Source organism: Lolium rigidum, chromosome 4 (genome assembly GCF_022539505.1).
Source record: "Lolium rigidum isolate FL_2022 chromosome 4, APGP_CSIRO_Lrig_0.1, whole genome shotgun sequence".
Classification (NCBI taxonomy): Eukaryota; Viridiplantae; Streptophyta; class Magnoliopsida; order Poales; family Poaceae; genus Lolium; species Lolium rigidum.
Genome location: NC_061511.1, coordinates 159,503,402 through 159,517,344, shown reverse-complemented (window position 1 = coordinate 159,517,344; position 13,943 = coordinate 159,503,402). Strand labels below are relative to the sequence as shown.

General features: G+C 44.5%; 1 protein-coding gene across 1 annotated transcript; it reads right to left on the bottom strand.

Annotated features, from left to right (window-relative positions):
* Positions 1 to 741: 741 nt before the first annotated feature.
* Positions 742 to 3,562, bottom strand: LOC124706148 (DDB1- and CUL4-associated factor 8). Its single transcript, XM_047237804.1, has 5 exons — positions 3,446 to 3,562; positions 2,569 to 2,820; positions 2,345 to 2,488; positions 1,481 to 2,206; positions 742 to 1,133 (listed from the first exon to the last, which is right to left on the bottom strand). Exons 1-5 carry the CDS (start codon positions 3,545 to 3,547, stop codon positions 897 to 899), a joined length of 1,461 nt encoding a protein of 486 aa, XP_047093760.1. The 5' UTR covers positions 3,548 to 3,562; the 3' UTR covers positions 742 to 896.
* Between the last annotated feature and the right edge of the window lie 10,381 nt (positions 3,563 to 13,943).

The following is a 13,943-nucleotide window of genomic DNA, read 5'->3' as shown; positions in this document are numbered from 1 at the left end:
GACCAAATAACACTACTTATGAACACCATTTCTCAGCATCCTCTCCATCAGCAATCCCAGCAGGGAAATCCATGCAAAGAATAGAATGTGCTCAGCATTTGATTAAGTCTCATACAGAAATGTTTTTCACTACCATACAAAAACTACTAGGTCGGAAACAGAGAAAACCAAAAACAACGTTTCACACCATGCGCTGTCTAGTGGTGAATGTACTACCTCAGGTCGGATTTAATCGACGCGCGCTCCCGTTCAGCTCTCACATGGCATGTACTACCTCTCGCGTCGATTAAATCTGACCGGAGGGAGTATCAACCAAATTCAGAAGCAAGACATGAAGCAATTATGGTTCATAAATGACAAGAGCAAGAACAGAAAATTAACTTCATATGCTGCAGTGCTGCACCTTCCAGTTCATCACTGCCTGGCAAAAGCTATTGCTCACCTTCTCATTTGCAAAATCTGGAGAATGCAAACATTTGTGGTAGACCATTATAACTTAACCAGCAAAGGAAATGAATCAAGAAGATATAGCCTAACTGACAAAGTGGAAATAAACCAAACAAGCTTCCTCACACAAGCATGGGACTGAAGACACGTGAGACCACGATGAAGAGTTTTTTAAAAGTATAGTATTTACTTCTGTTTTGTATTAAAAAAATTAACAAGTGCCACAGAAGGAGCTCCAATGGATTTTTTCAGGAGATACTGGCACACGCTGCACACCATATCAACATTTCAACCTTCTCAACAAAATATCCTTTAAGAACACATATATATAACACAGAAGAGAGTCGCAAGGTACATAGGCACACTTATACTATTATCACCCATTTAACAGGCTAAAATTATTATTATTGTATATGTACAATTTTGCAATATTCCCAGAGGACAGCAGATCATTTGGCTCTAGATCCGGAGCCATCAGAGATTTCTTCATCCTCATCACTGTCATCAGACGAGTTATCCCTGTCTGCAGCTTGCAGTACAAGACTAAGCAATTCTGTGCTGTCCTCAAGATCCTCCGATGAATCTTCTCCAGCTGCTGGTTGCCTACGTCGTGCTAGCACATGCATGACCAATTCCTCCGGTAAGGCAAAGTGCCAGAGCTTTGCTTTTCTCTTTCGGGGCTTCAACTGGAAGAGAAGAGTGAAAACAATGTGAAACAAAACCCGGTAGATTTTGGCTTTTGTAAGAACATTGAGCTAAAACAGAAAGTTTCCAACTTCAGATCTACACAAGAACATTCAAGTTCTCTCCAAAATTAAGACAAATAAGAATGCTGGTAAATGCATAGAATTTGCATTTCAAGGGCAAATGATGCTGACTTGTTGATAGAGATGAATATACTCATGGAAATGGTTCATAGAGATGAAGCAAAATGGTTTCTTTTTTAATAACCAAATTACTATGAGTCAGCTCTTCAAAATGATAACTGGAAATTGAGATGATAAGGACACATATAGATGGCCAGGAGGTTTACCTCCTCAACCTTTAACACTCGTGCTTGCTCAATGGCAGAGGGAGTCCATAACTTCACATCATTATCAATTCCACTGCTTGCAATCGTCATAGTGTGAGGATGGGGCTCAATACAATTGACAATGCATTCATCACCCTCCATTGCTCGTAAAAATTTCCCGTCTCTCTTCCTCCAAATAAATAACCGACCACAATCTGACCCACTGGCAACATATTCATGATTTGGCCCAATAAAAGTCACACCCTTCACAGTCTCACAATTGCGGTGCCCAACATATCTCTGAGGTACAGGATGAGAAACAACTTCCCCAGATGCAAACATTGTTGATTTGGACCCTTTACTGCCTTCAACCTTGGCAGACAGCTTTGGGTCGGGTCCCAGCCCTCCATTTTTAGGGAAGAGGTAAATATTCTCGTTATTGTAAGATACGAGCAACTCACTCTGGTGAGAGAATGCTAATCCTGTTATTCCAACGCCCCTATCGCCAATGAGATGTGGTGGACAGTAACAGTCAGATGGTTGAGCGAAATCAGATGACGCATCCCACTTGCATTTACGGATGTCGTAGACACGGGCAAACGGATTGCTTCCTCCAACCGCAAGAAGATTTGGGTTCCTTGGATCAATTGTGATTGCATTAAGGTGGACATGAGAGGAGTATCCTGATTTAGTCAAAGAGTTTCTGCAAACAAACAATTCTGTTGCTGTGTTTGTCCTCAAATCGAACTGCAAAGAAACGGAAATGGCTAATTAAAAGGGGTCAGATACAAAGATAAATGTAGCGTGTGTGTGTGCGCAGGGGATACAAAGATAAAATGTTGCATGTGCACACAGAAGAGTTATTTTGGGGGTTGACGTCCTTACATGTTGAACAAGGCCATCTTCACCACAACTATAGAAAATATAAGGGCTTCCGGGCTCTATAGCCAACTTGTGAGCCCTGCCATCATGTTCAGCAAGCAATGTAGTAAGTGCATCCCCATCATCCTGGACCTTTGCAACTCTCACCTGATTGCATCAAACAGATTGTAACCTCTGAAGTGTCTAAAAAAAGAAATGTGTATCAAACGGAAACATGACACATGTACCTGGCCATCAGCAGCACAAGTGACGATGGTGCGATCGTCCGTGTAAGGCATGAACCGCGCTTGGAACACGTTATCACCATGGCCTGAATGGAACTGCATTTTGACTGCACCGGTGTCCCAGTCCCACAGCATCACCTTCTGATCGTCGGAGCCCGATATGAGGGTGTCGCCGTCTGCGTTGAAGCCCACCGTGTTCACGCACCCCGTGTGCCTGTCGAGCTTCCTGTGGATCTGGAGGCGCATTACGAGATCCTGTATGACAGCGGTTGCATTAGCAAGTAGCAGAGTACAACAAAGGCACACACTAATGAATCAGTCTGTGTCTACTCGGTACTACTTGATAAGGAGGAAGCTAATAAGCAGTTCAGAATTCAGAACAAGGCATATTCGGTTCAGGCCCTACTGATTGCCAAATCAAGAGGCCAAGATCAACCGTTCTGTACTGAAGATTCTGTGGTTCAGTCACAAACTAATAAATATGACTGTTGCTGCTCACTACCCGATCATGACAACCCATTAGATGTAACCCTGCAGCCCACCGAGTTTGATGTGACGAGCAAGCAATGAGCAGAATAGTGCAGTAGTACATGACGGTGATCCATGCGCACCAACTCGAGAAGAAGAAAATTGCATCCCCGAACATGAGCAGTGGTCCAAACCAATCCCACACTGAATCCCAGCTAAACCGACAGAAGTCCACGGCCTCGGTTCAGTTGGAACACCCGCAGAAAAAAAACGCGGATGGAACAAACGGGCGGGCCCGATCGCCGGCTAGCGGCTACGCCGATCCGCTCCGGCGGCGATGGATCGGTCGCAGCACAAATCGGGGGGAGACAAGCGGAGCGGATGGGGAACAGGGATGGGGAGGGAGGGGAACCTCGGCGGCGGCGGCGCGGCGGGCGAAGCGGCGGGGGAGGAGGTCGCCGACCTCGCGGAGGCAGAGCTCGGCGGCGCCGTGGCGCGCGGTGGGGCGGCGCATGGCGCCGTGGTCGGAGCGAAGGGGCGGATTGCGGTTCGTGGTGAACGGCGGTCGAGCACGAGCCTGCTCTGCCTCTGTGGGGAGAAGAGGAGACACACAGCGACGCTCTCCGCTGTGTTAACCGCTGCATATAGCCGTGCACGGAAAAAAAAAAAAAACGCTGCACATGGCCGTGCTCGAGCACACGTGTTGAGAGGAGACCGGATCCTTCGCGCCGTGGGCACACGTGTCAGATGACATGTCGGCCGTGTATATAATGGCCAGCCGCACGCAGAAACGAGGCTTAAAAAGACCAGTGCTAGTATTTCCTCTGGTCTCAATTGACGATACCCTATTTTGGTCTATACAGTTAAGTTGTAATGATCTTGTTTTTGACAAAAGTAGACAAGTATGATTTTCACATGCGAGCCCTATTCTTACTAGGGAGTTCATGTCCTAGTTTGGAAAATGTGGGGCGCATAAGCTTCTGAGTGTGTGATGTGACGTGTGTCATATTTATATTTTATTTAAGTAGGCTACATAGTGGTTTTATGTGTGAACTATCACACTTATGATTAGGTCATTTCTTTGTATATGTGTGGCATGTCACACCTTTTAACTAGGACACTTTTTGCCATCAGTGTTGGCTTATAAGCTAGTATGAGTTATACTATGTATCTATAAAAATGTAGAGCTCGGGTGATGAAAGCTTCCACGTAGGCAATTAACCCACATGTATTTGCAAAAAAAAAAAAACAATAAAAAAGATGTGGAGCGTTGGCAACATCGATGATAAAGCAATACATGTAGCAGTGCAAAAACAATCGAGTCAATCAAATCATTTGCTATAAATGCACAAAATCATCATATTATAGAACTCATGTCTATGCAACAAACGACATATTGAAGAACATATGTAGCATGAGAAAACTCGAACAGGCTAACATCTCTCCATCATCATCTGAGGCACCACTTGACATCCTCACATCAGCTAGCCAACTAGCTAGACGCCCCCCCATCTGGCCGGTCCAACTTATATTATCCAACTTTTAGTCAAAATCAATATGATTTTGACTAAAACCCTATGTAAATCTTTTCATGTTTACATCATCCAATTTTTAGTCAAAATACAAGTCTCAACCCATTTTTTTTACTAGAGGCTTAAGTTGTCTAAAGATTTGGAGATCTCGAGAAACTCTAGCAATGTGGAAAGCAAAACGGCATTTTTTACCAAGGTCTGGTATGTCTTGAACGAAGTCTTTCTATCTTTATCTTTGATCGAGGAGGGATAATTTCCGTATAGAATTTTTCTTGTTAGTTGTTAGAAATCAAAGCCTAGAAACAACTTAATTAAAAGGGGCATAAAGAAAATGATATCCGTCTTTTTTGTGATGCTCATGAAACCCAACAAAAGGCCAAAACATCCATTGTTTTCGTGTCCTCTAGTGAAATATGTTTGGAAGGTTGTGGTTGCTCCCATAGGCACACATATGTTATGAACACAGTGCCTTGTTTTTTGTGAGCTATACCAACAATGCTTTTCTACTTTTATTGTCACAAACACACAAAAAATCTTGTTTCCGATCTACTTTGGGCTGAGGACAGAATCTATAGTCATATTGGTGGTGATGCTCTATGCTAGGCTATCTATAAAGCGAGGAACAAATCATACTTCCAGGGTATAAGACTAGGTGATCATAGATAATGTCATATTTCTTGCATATTGAACACGTTGGCGAAACTTGAGATGCCTGCTTAGAAAACTCTTTGGAGGCGCATGCGAGCTTTGGGCGACAGCAAACGGCTGGAATCCGTGTGATTAGCAACATATAGATGTTGTTGGCCTGAAAGAATGGCACGTGTTCATTCGATTGTTCTTCTCTTGAACTCGTTCTTCCTTATAAGCGCATCTCCAGCGGCTCAACGCAAACAAACCAAAAGTAACCATTCATGTTCGCGTGGACAAAATTTGTGTATACCCCCAGCCCAGGGGCCCAACACATAGTGATCGGGTGGTCCGTATAGATGTACTAAGACCGACCTCGTTCGCTTCGTCTTCTACGCAGGCGGCAATAGTGGCGGGGTGGCGTCGTTTCCTCATCGTGCCAAGTGAAATCAATGGCTACGCAGTGATGTAGGTTCCCTAGGCCTAGCCATGCGTGCCAGCTTTAATGCGCGTCACCGCCCCCTCGTCTGGCTCCGGCGTATAAAATGGGTCATTGGCGCAATCACCCCCTCACACAACCGTAGCTAACTCCCCAATCCCCTACACTATCTCTCCATCCACCTTCTCCCCACTCGCTCCATGATGGATCTGTTGGAGATATGCCCAAGAGGCAATAATAAAGTGGTTATTATATATCTTTATGTTTATGATAAATGTTTGCATACCATGCTATAATTGTATTAACCGAAACATTGATACATGTCTGTTATGTAAACAACAAGGAGTTCCTAGTGAGCCTCTCGTATAACTAGCTTGTTATTAATAGATGATCATAGTTTCATGATCATGAACATTGGATGTTATTAATAACAAGTTTATGTCATTAGATGAATGATGTAATGGACACACCCAATTAAGCGTAGCATAAGATCACGTTATTAAGTTCATTTGCTATAAGCTTTCGATACATAGTTACCTAGTCCTTCGACCATGAGATCATGTAAATCACTTATACCGGAAGGGTACTTTGATTACATCAAACGCCACTGCGTAAATGGGTGGTTATAAAGGTGGGATTAAGTATTCAGAAAGTATGAGTTGAGACATATGGATCAAGAGTGGGATATTGTCCATCCCGAGATGACGGATAGATATACTCTGGGCCCTCTCGGTGGAATATCGTCTGATTAGCTTGCAAGCATATGAATGGTTCATAAGAGATGACATACCACAGTACGAGTAAAGAGTACTTGTCGGAGACGAGGTTGAACAAGGTATAGAGATACCGATGATCAAACCTCGGACAAGTAAAATATCGCGTGACAAAGGGAATCGGTATCGTATGTAAATGGTCCAATCGATCACTAAGTCATCGTTGAATATGTGGGAGCCATTATGGATCTCCAGATCTCGCTATTGGTTATTGGTCGGAGAGAAGTCTCAACCATGTATGCATAGTTCACGAACCGTAGGGTGACACACTTAAGGTTTGATGTCGTTTAAGTAGATATGAAATTTGGAATGGAGTTCGAAGTTTTGTTCGGAGTCTCGGATGGGATCCAGGACATCACGAGGAGGTCCGGAATGGTCCGTAGAATAATATTCATATATAGGAAGTCATTTTCTAAGTTTGAAAATGATCTGGTGCATTTATGGACGGTTCTAGAAAAGTCCGGAAGAAATCACCATGGAAGGTTGAGTCCCTCCCGGACTCCACCTAGCTTGGCCGGCCAGCCTAAGGGAGGAGGAGTCCCAGGTGGACTCCACCATAGGGGGCCGGCCATCCCACCAAGGAAGTGGAGGAGTCCCACCCCAAGTAGGATTCGTCCATATGGCAGTTTTGAGTTGGGGTCTTATTCGAAGATTTTGAGGCAAACTCTTGGGGGTTCCACCTATATAATGAGGAGCAAGGGGAAGGGGCCGGCTACACCAAAGCCTTGGCCGCACCCCATAGTGGCCGGCTCCCCCCTCTCCCCAAACCCTAGCCGCCCTCCTCCACCACCTCTCCCGCGCGCATACGCTTTGGCGAAGCCCTGCCGGAGATCTCCACCACCACCGCCACCACGCCGTCGTGCTGCCGGGATTCCGAGGAGGATCTACTACTTCCGCTGCCCGCTGGAACGGGGAGAAGGAAATCTTCATCAACACCGAACGTGTGACCGAGTACGGAGGTGCTGCCCGACTGTGGCACCGTCAAGATCTTCTACGCGCTTTTGAAAGCAGCAAGTGATCATCTTCTGCAACAACGAGATCTAATCTCGTAGGCTTTGGAAATCTTCAAGGGTTAGTCTCGTGATCTCCTCGTTGCTACCATCTTCTAGATTGCATCTTGGCTTGGTTTTCGTTCTTGCAGTAGGAAATTTTTTGTTTTCTATGCTACGAATCTCATCAGGATCCTATGGGCCGATGTCATAGCCGTCGCGGCCGAGTTAGGTGCAGTCGTGCTGGATCTACACGTTCGTCGTTGCCCGCGCCCTCGCCTGTGGAATCGGAGTGAAACACGACAATTAATTCGAGTTCGTCGTCCACATCACCTACGACCCTTTTCGTAGAAAGAGACTTGCAGACAAGTTTGTGGAATTTCTCAATGACCAGGAGCCAGCCGGCATATGAACCTACGGGAAGCCAACTCCTAGAGGTCGGAATGCATGTTGCACTTCTTCTACGAAGAAGACATGAGCGTCAGAGTGTTCGAAGACTCATCATTTCATAGTCACTACCATAGGGACGACTCTGACGAAGACAACGACAACAGTGACGACGTCGACGGAGTTCTAGGGCGTTCTTTCTTTGCAGCTAAGATATCGAGTGTCAGTTGAAGCGACTAGTGGAGGGTTATATCGCAACGAAGAGGCAAGGACCATATTTAACCCTACAATTTATCTAGCTTGGGTGACTGGGTGTTCTTTCTTCGCAGCGAAAAGATAGGGGCCAACACAACCCAGTAGTTAGGTTTTGTCATTTTGCGTTGTTTCAAATTATGTCCCAAAACATATGGTAAATGTTTCTATCTATCAATGAAAAAAACTTGCGAACATAAAATGCGTCGGGCCGATGGGTTATCCGACACAAACAGTCGATCAATTGTGGCTGGAAGACCGATTTCGTGTCCACGGCCCAACTTAAAGAGATATAGATGGTTACTTTTTGTGACCGGAATATAGCGAACCGCTGGAGATACCCTAAACTTGTCCTCTGTTGAAGTTCATATGCACTTTGTTCTGTGTACAAGTAGGTACATTGTGAGCCCATGTAAGAGGGGTTTGTCCTCTCGATTATGCATATTTAATCCGGAACACAACGGTTGGCCGGAAATCTCAATTTAGATGCCCCCACGTGAGGATCGATCATGCAGCATCAGTCGGGAGGCAGCGGCAGGAACAATTCATGCGTTGATCTGTGCTCACCTTACAGCAGTAAGCGGCGACCGCTGGCTGCTGTTCCTACCGCGCTCTAGGCTGGTCACTTGGTCAGCACCGAGCAAGCACAGAGCAGTCAGTGGATAGACATGCGTGTGGGTTTATGGCCAAATATAGAGCCACGATGGTACATGCAATTTTAAAATGGAATGGTTCCTCGCCAAAAAAAAAAAGAATAGAAACGGGAAGGAAACGGATGCGAGGTGTATAGATCGAAAAAAGTGGAGATGCAGGGTATCGATCCCCGTGCCTCTCGCATGCTAAGAGCATGTCTAACAGGCCCCGTATTTTTTCGCCCTATAAAACGCGAGTAGAGGGCCTGTATTCACTTTTCGTCGGCCGAAAACTCGTCCGAGCTAGCAGACCCCGTATCCCCACCCCGTAAAACAGAATTGGATATTAGAACCAACACAACATTCACATAAAATAAATGTTTTACATCACACAATAATTGTCATAATTATTACAATAATATTTTTCGGAAATGTCAACAAATGTTCTAATGGAAGAATTAAACAAATAACAAATGTTTCACACATACAAGAATAGGAAATGAATGTTTCACACATACAACAATGGGAAATGAATGTAATAACTCATTGGCCATGCACCTGCCAATGGTGATCAATCAGTTCTTGGGTGAGCTGGTGATGAGTCTCGGCATTTTCAATGCATCGATGAGCTGCAAGAAAAGCTTCAATCCGATCAGGGTTCCTCTCGGGCTGCACTCGGGTGCCAACATTGTCATAGAAACATGTCAAGTTCAAACCTCTTTCATCTTCAATGATCATGTTGTGAAGAATCACACAACATGTCATGATATCAACAAGAGTTTCCTTGTCCCAAAACCTTGCAGGATCCCGGACAATTGCAAACTTTGCTTGCAAGACACCAAAAGCTCTCTCAATATCCTTGCGGCATGCCTCTTGATTTTTGGTGAAGCAAGCTTCCTTTCTTGTCAAAGCCTTGTCCTTTTTTCTCTTTTATGGACTTGAAAAGGGTTGCATAGTTAGGGTAAATACCATCTGTGAGGTAGTACCCCATGGTGTACTCATTATTCATAACTTTGTAGTTACAAGTTGGAGTTTCACCCTTAACTAGTCTTGCAAACAAAGGGGATCTATTCAAGATGTTGATGTCGTTGAGTGTCCCCGGCAGTCCAAAAAAAGCATGCCAAATCCATAAGTCTTGAGAGGACACAGCTTCAAGAACAATGGTAGCATCACGGATTTTGCCATAATACATTCCATGCCATGCTTTTGGACAATTTTTCCATGTCCAATGCATGCAATCCAAACTACCAAGCATCCCCGGCCACCCCCTCTTTTCATTGATCTCCATGAGCCTTTTTGTATCTTCCTCATTTGGAGCTCGGAGATACGTCTCTCCATACGACTTGATCACCATCTTGGCAAACATACGCACGCAATCCGTGGTTGTTTGCACACCAATGCGAAGGTACTCATCGGTATAATCTACTGGTATACCGTATGCAATAACCCTCATGACGGCAGATATTTTTTGATAAGGGCTAAATCCCATGACTTGGGTAGCGTTTCTTCTTTGCTTGAAATAATCGCAATTTGCCTCGCAATCTTTGACGATTCTCTCAAACAAAGTCCTACGCATTCGGTACCGTCTACGGAAGAGGCGGGGAGGATAGGTCGGTACATCGGCAAAATAATCTTGCATCAGCTGTTCGTGGCCGAGTGTGCGGTTCCGCGGAATGCACATACGCCCCATCACGGATCCTTTCCGCTGATCCAGCAGCTTGGCGCGGTCCTCCATGTGCTTCATGCCGAACAGGAGCAGCATCATCTCCGTCTCGTCGTCGTTGAGCACCTCCTCGATGTCCGAATCGTTGGAATCCGACGAGGACCAATCGGTCGACGTCGCGTCCAAATCCGCCATGTGCACATCCTCCGAAGCCATCTACCACGGTGTAGCATACATCAGCCCCAAACACGACCATTCTACCGACGATAACAAAGAAGAACGCGGCGGAATACTCACCGGCGAAAACGGCGGAGAAGACCGCGGCGGAAGGGCGGCGGCACGCGCGGAGGGACGCGGATCTTCGGCGGGGGTGCGGCGGAGGTGCGGCGGGCATCGACGCAGCTCGGTGCGGCTCGGCGGGCGGCGGAGGGGCGCGGATCTGACGGATTCCGGCGGCGGCGCGCGGGTGGCTGCGGCGGCGTGCGGGGGAAAACGGGTGGGGGGAACTGAAATGTCCGCGCGCGGTTTCAGAATTGGGATACTGGTTTGGCCCTCTATCCCCGCTCCCACCCCGCACAAGTAGGGGGCGAAGACCCGCTCCGTAATCGAAAACAGGAAAAATAGCAGCGGGGGCCATTTTTACGGGGTCTGCTAGACGGCCGGGTAGAGCCGAAACCCGTATTCTGGCGGTTATTATACGGGTTTGCCCCTTTTAAGGGGTCTGTTAGCGAATCCCCTCCCTGGTAATCGCTCGCTCGAGCGATCGGTTTCTGCCGGCGCGGAGCGCTCGCGCGAAAGCGCGACTCAATTCCCTTTGTATCACGTAGTGTTTTAATTGCGTTCACACGTGTTCACACTAACAGCTTGTATTACTACTTTGCAAGTTGCATGCAGCCAAGAGTGTTCACACTGCATGCATGCACATGCACAGAGCATCTCATGGATTTGCATTTAATGAGCCAACTTTTCAGCACTTTTTCATAAGTTGTTGCATGCATACACATAGCATCTCACTCTTTTTCTTCAGCACGAGGCAGACTCTCAATTCTCCTTTTGCAATTCCCTTTCTCTTTTTGCAATTCCCTTTTGGGTTTTTTTTCGTACGGTAATTCATATTTCAATGGGGTCCTTTTGCAATTCCCTTTTTCGGGCCAGTGGTTTTTAAGGGGGAAAATAACGGGTGGGAAGATCCACTTGCAACTCAAATGAACTACCACTTGCTACTCAAAATTAAGTACTATTTTTAAGTTGTAAGCTAACAAAAGTTGCGAAAAAAATTCTTAATGAAAATTACTTTTTAGGGTTGCTAGGTATTTATATTTACCGTTGATAAATAACGGGGCACCGGGTTGATAACTTGTAAACAAAAAAAGAGTCGCTCCATATTTTAAATTAAATTAAATTTTTAGGGTTGATATTTATTTATATTTACCATTGATAAATAGCGGGTCACCGGGTTGATAGCTTCTAAACTAAAAGAGAGTCGCTAAAATATTTTAAGTGAAATACTTTTTAGGGTTATTATTTATTTATATTTATCGTTGATAAATAACGAGGCACCGGGTTGATAGCTTGTAAAATAAAAAAAATGTTCGCTAAAATATTCTAAATGGAATACTTTTTAGGGTTGGTAGTTATTTATAATTACCATTGATAAATAACGGGGCACCGGGTTGATAACTTGTAAACTAAAAAGAGTCGCCAAAATATTCAAAATAAAATTAGATTTTTAGGGTTGGTAGTTATTTATATTTACTGTTGATAATTAACAGGACACTGGGTTGATAGCTTCTAAACTAAAAAAAAAATCGCTAAACTGTTTCAAATAAAATTAACTTTGGGGTTGATAATTTTTTACATTTACCGTTGATCACTCAAGTACGGAGGGGTTGATTATTCATATAGAGAGGGTTGATAAATTTTAGCCCGAAATTTTTTTCTCGAAACATATCAACATCGGTGCTAGTTTTGAAGATCTCGTCAAGACGGATTTATTGGTGAAACCGAATCTTAATTTGGAGTTGTCGTTTGAAAGTTAAAACGTTTTGAATCTACAAATTTGGAAAAGATTCCGCTGACATCAGCATATTCGTCTATTTGTGCATGCATGCAGAACTTTCCCTCAATAGCCTACACCAGGTTGATAATTTTATACATTTACCGTTGATCACTCAAATACGGAGGGATTGATTATTCAAATAGAGAGGGTTGATAACTTTTGGCCAGAAAAAAGTTTCTCGAAACATATCAACATGGGTGCTAGTTTTGAAGATCTCGTCGAGACGGATTTATTGGTGAAAGCGGATCTTAATTTGGAGTTGTCGTTTGAAAGTTAAAACATTTTGAATTTTGAAATTTGGAAAAGATTCCGCTGACATCAGCAGATTCGTCTATTTGTGCATGCATGCAGAACTTTCCCTCAATACCCTGCAGCAGGTTGATAATTTTATACATTTACCTTTGATCACTCAAGTACGGAGGGGTTGATTATTCGAATAGAGAGGGTTGATAACTTTTAGCCAGGAAAAAAGTTTCTCGAAACATATCAACATGGGTGCTAGTTTTGAAGATCTCGTCGAGACGGATTTATTGGTGAAAGCGGATCTTAATTCGGAATTGTCGTTTGAAAGTTAAAACATTTTGAATTTTCAAATTTGGAAAAGATTCCGCTTACATAAGCAAATTCATCTTTTTTGCATGCATGCAGAACTTTTCCTCAATAGCCTGCACCAGGTTGATAATTTTATATATTCACCGTTGATCACTCAAGTATGGAGGGGTTGATTATTCAAATAGAAAGGGTTGATAACTTTTAGCCCGAAAAAAAGTTTGTCGAAACATATTAACATGGGTGCTAGTTTTGAAGATCTCGTCGAGACGGATTTATTGGTGAAAGCGAATCTTAATTTGGAGTTGTCGTTTGAAAGTTAAAACGTTTTGAATTTTCAAATTTGGAAAGTTTTAACGTGGACCTCGTGAGTCAAAGAAAGGAGAAGAAAGAGGTTTGCTCACGTACGGGTCATCCAGTAATTATTGTTTTGCTAGAAAGAGGAAGCGAACTCCCGCACGATTAAACCAAAAAGAGCTGTCGGAAAGTGATCGCTAGGCAGGTTTTGAGCGAACGATCGCCAGCTAGGGTGACCCGTCTGTTAGACATGCTCTAAGCAAGCACTCTACCATCTGAGCTACATCCCCAGGTTTTTTTTTTTCGAATTAGTATGTAGTACTATAGTTGATTATTTGTTCCGACTCACCAAATGAATGACTGAACATGCCGACTCGAGCTTTAAACGTGGGAATTACTACAACACTTAATCCTGTTGAATACCCAGCCCGGGGAGGGCACTCCCGGCGCGTGCAATTTGGACCCTACGATCGCGCCTCTAAGCCAGCATGGTTCGTCCGTTTGAGTAGATAGAAAAAGTTACCGCTACACACGTTTTATCTGTAGCCTCACTGACGTATTGGCCCCGCTTCACGTCATCGTTACTGGGCCAAAGTTCATCCGGTGAAAAATCATCTACTCCGTACTAACCTTTCTCTCTCTCTTTCCCCTCGCTCGGCCTCCCACATCGCTCTTCCCTGACCCTGCTTCCCCATCTCGATTCCTCTCTAC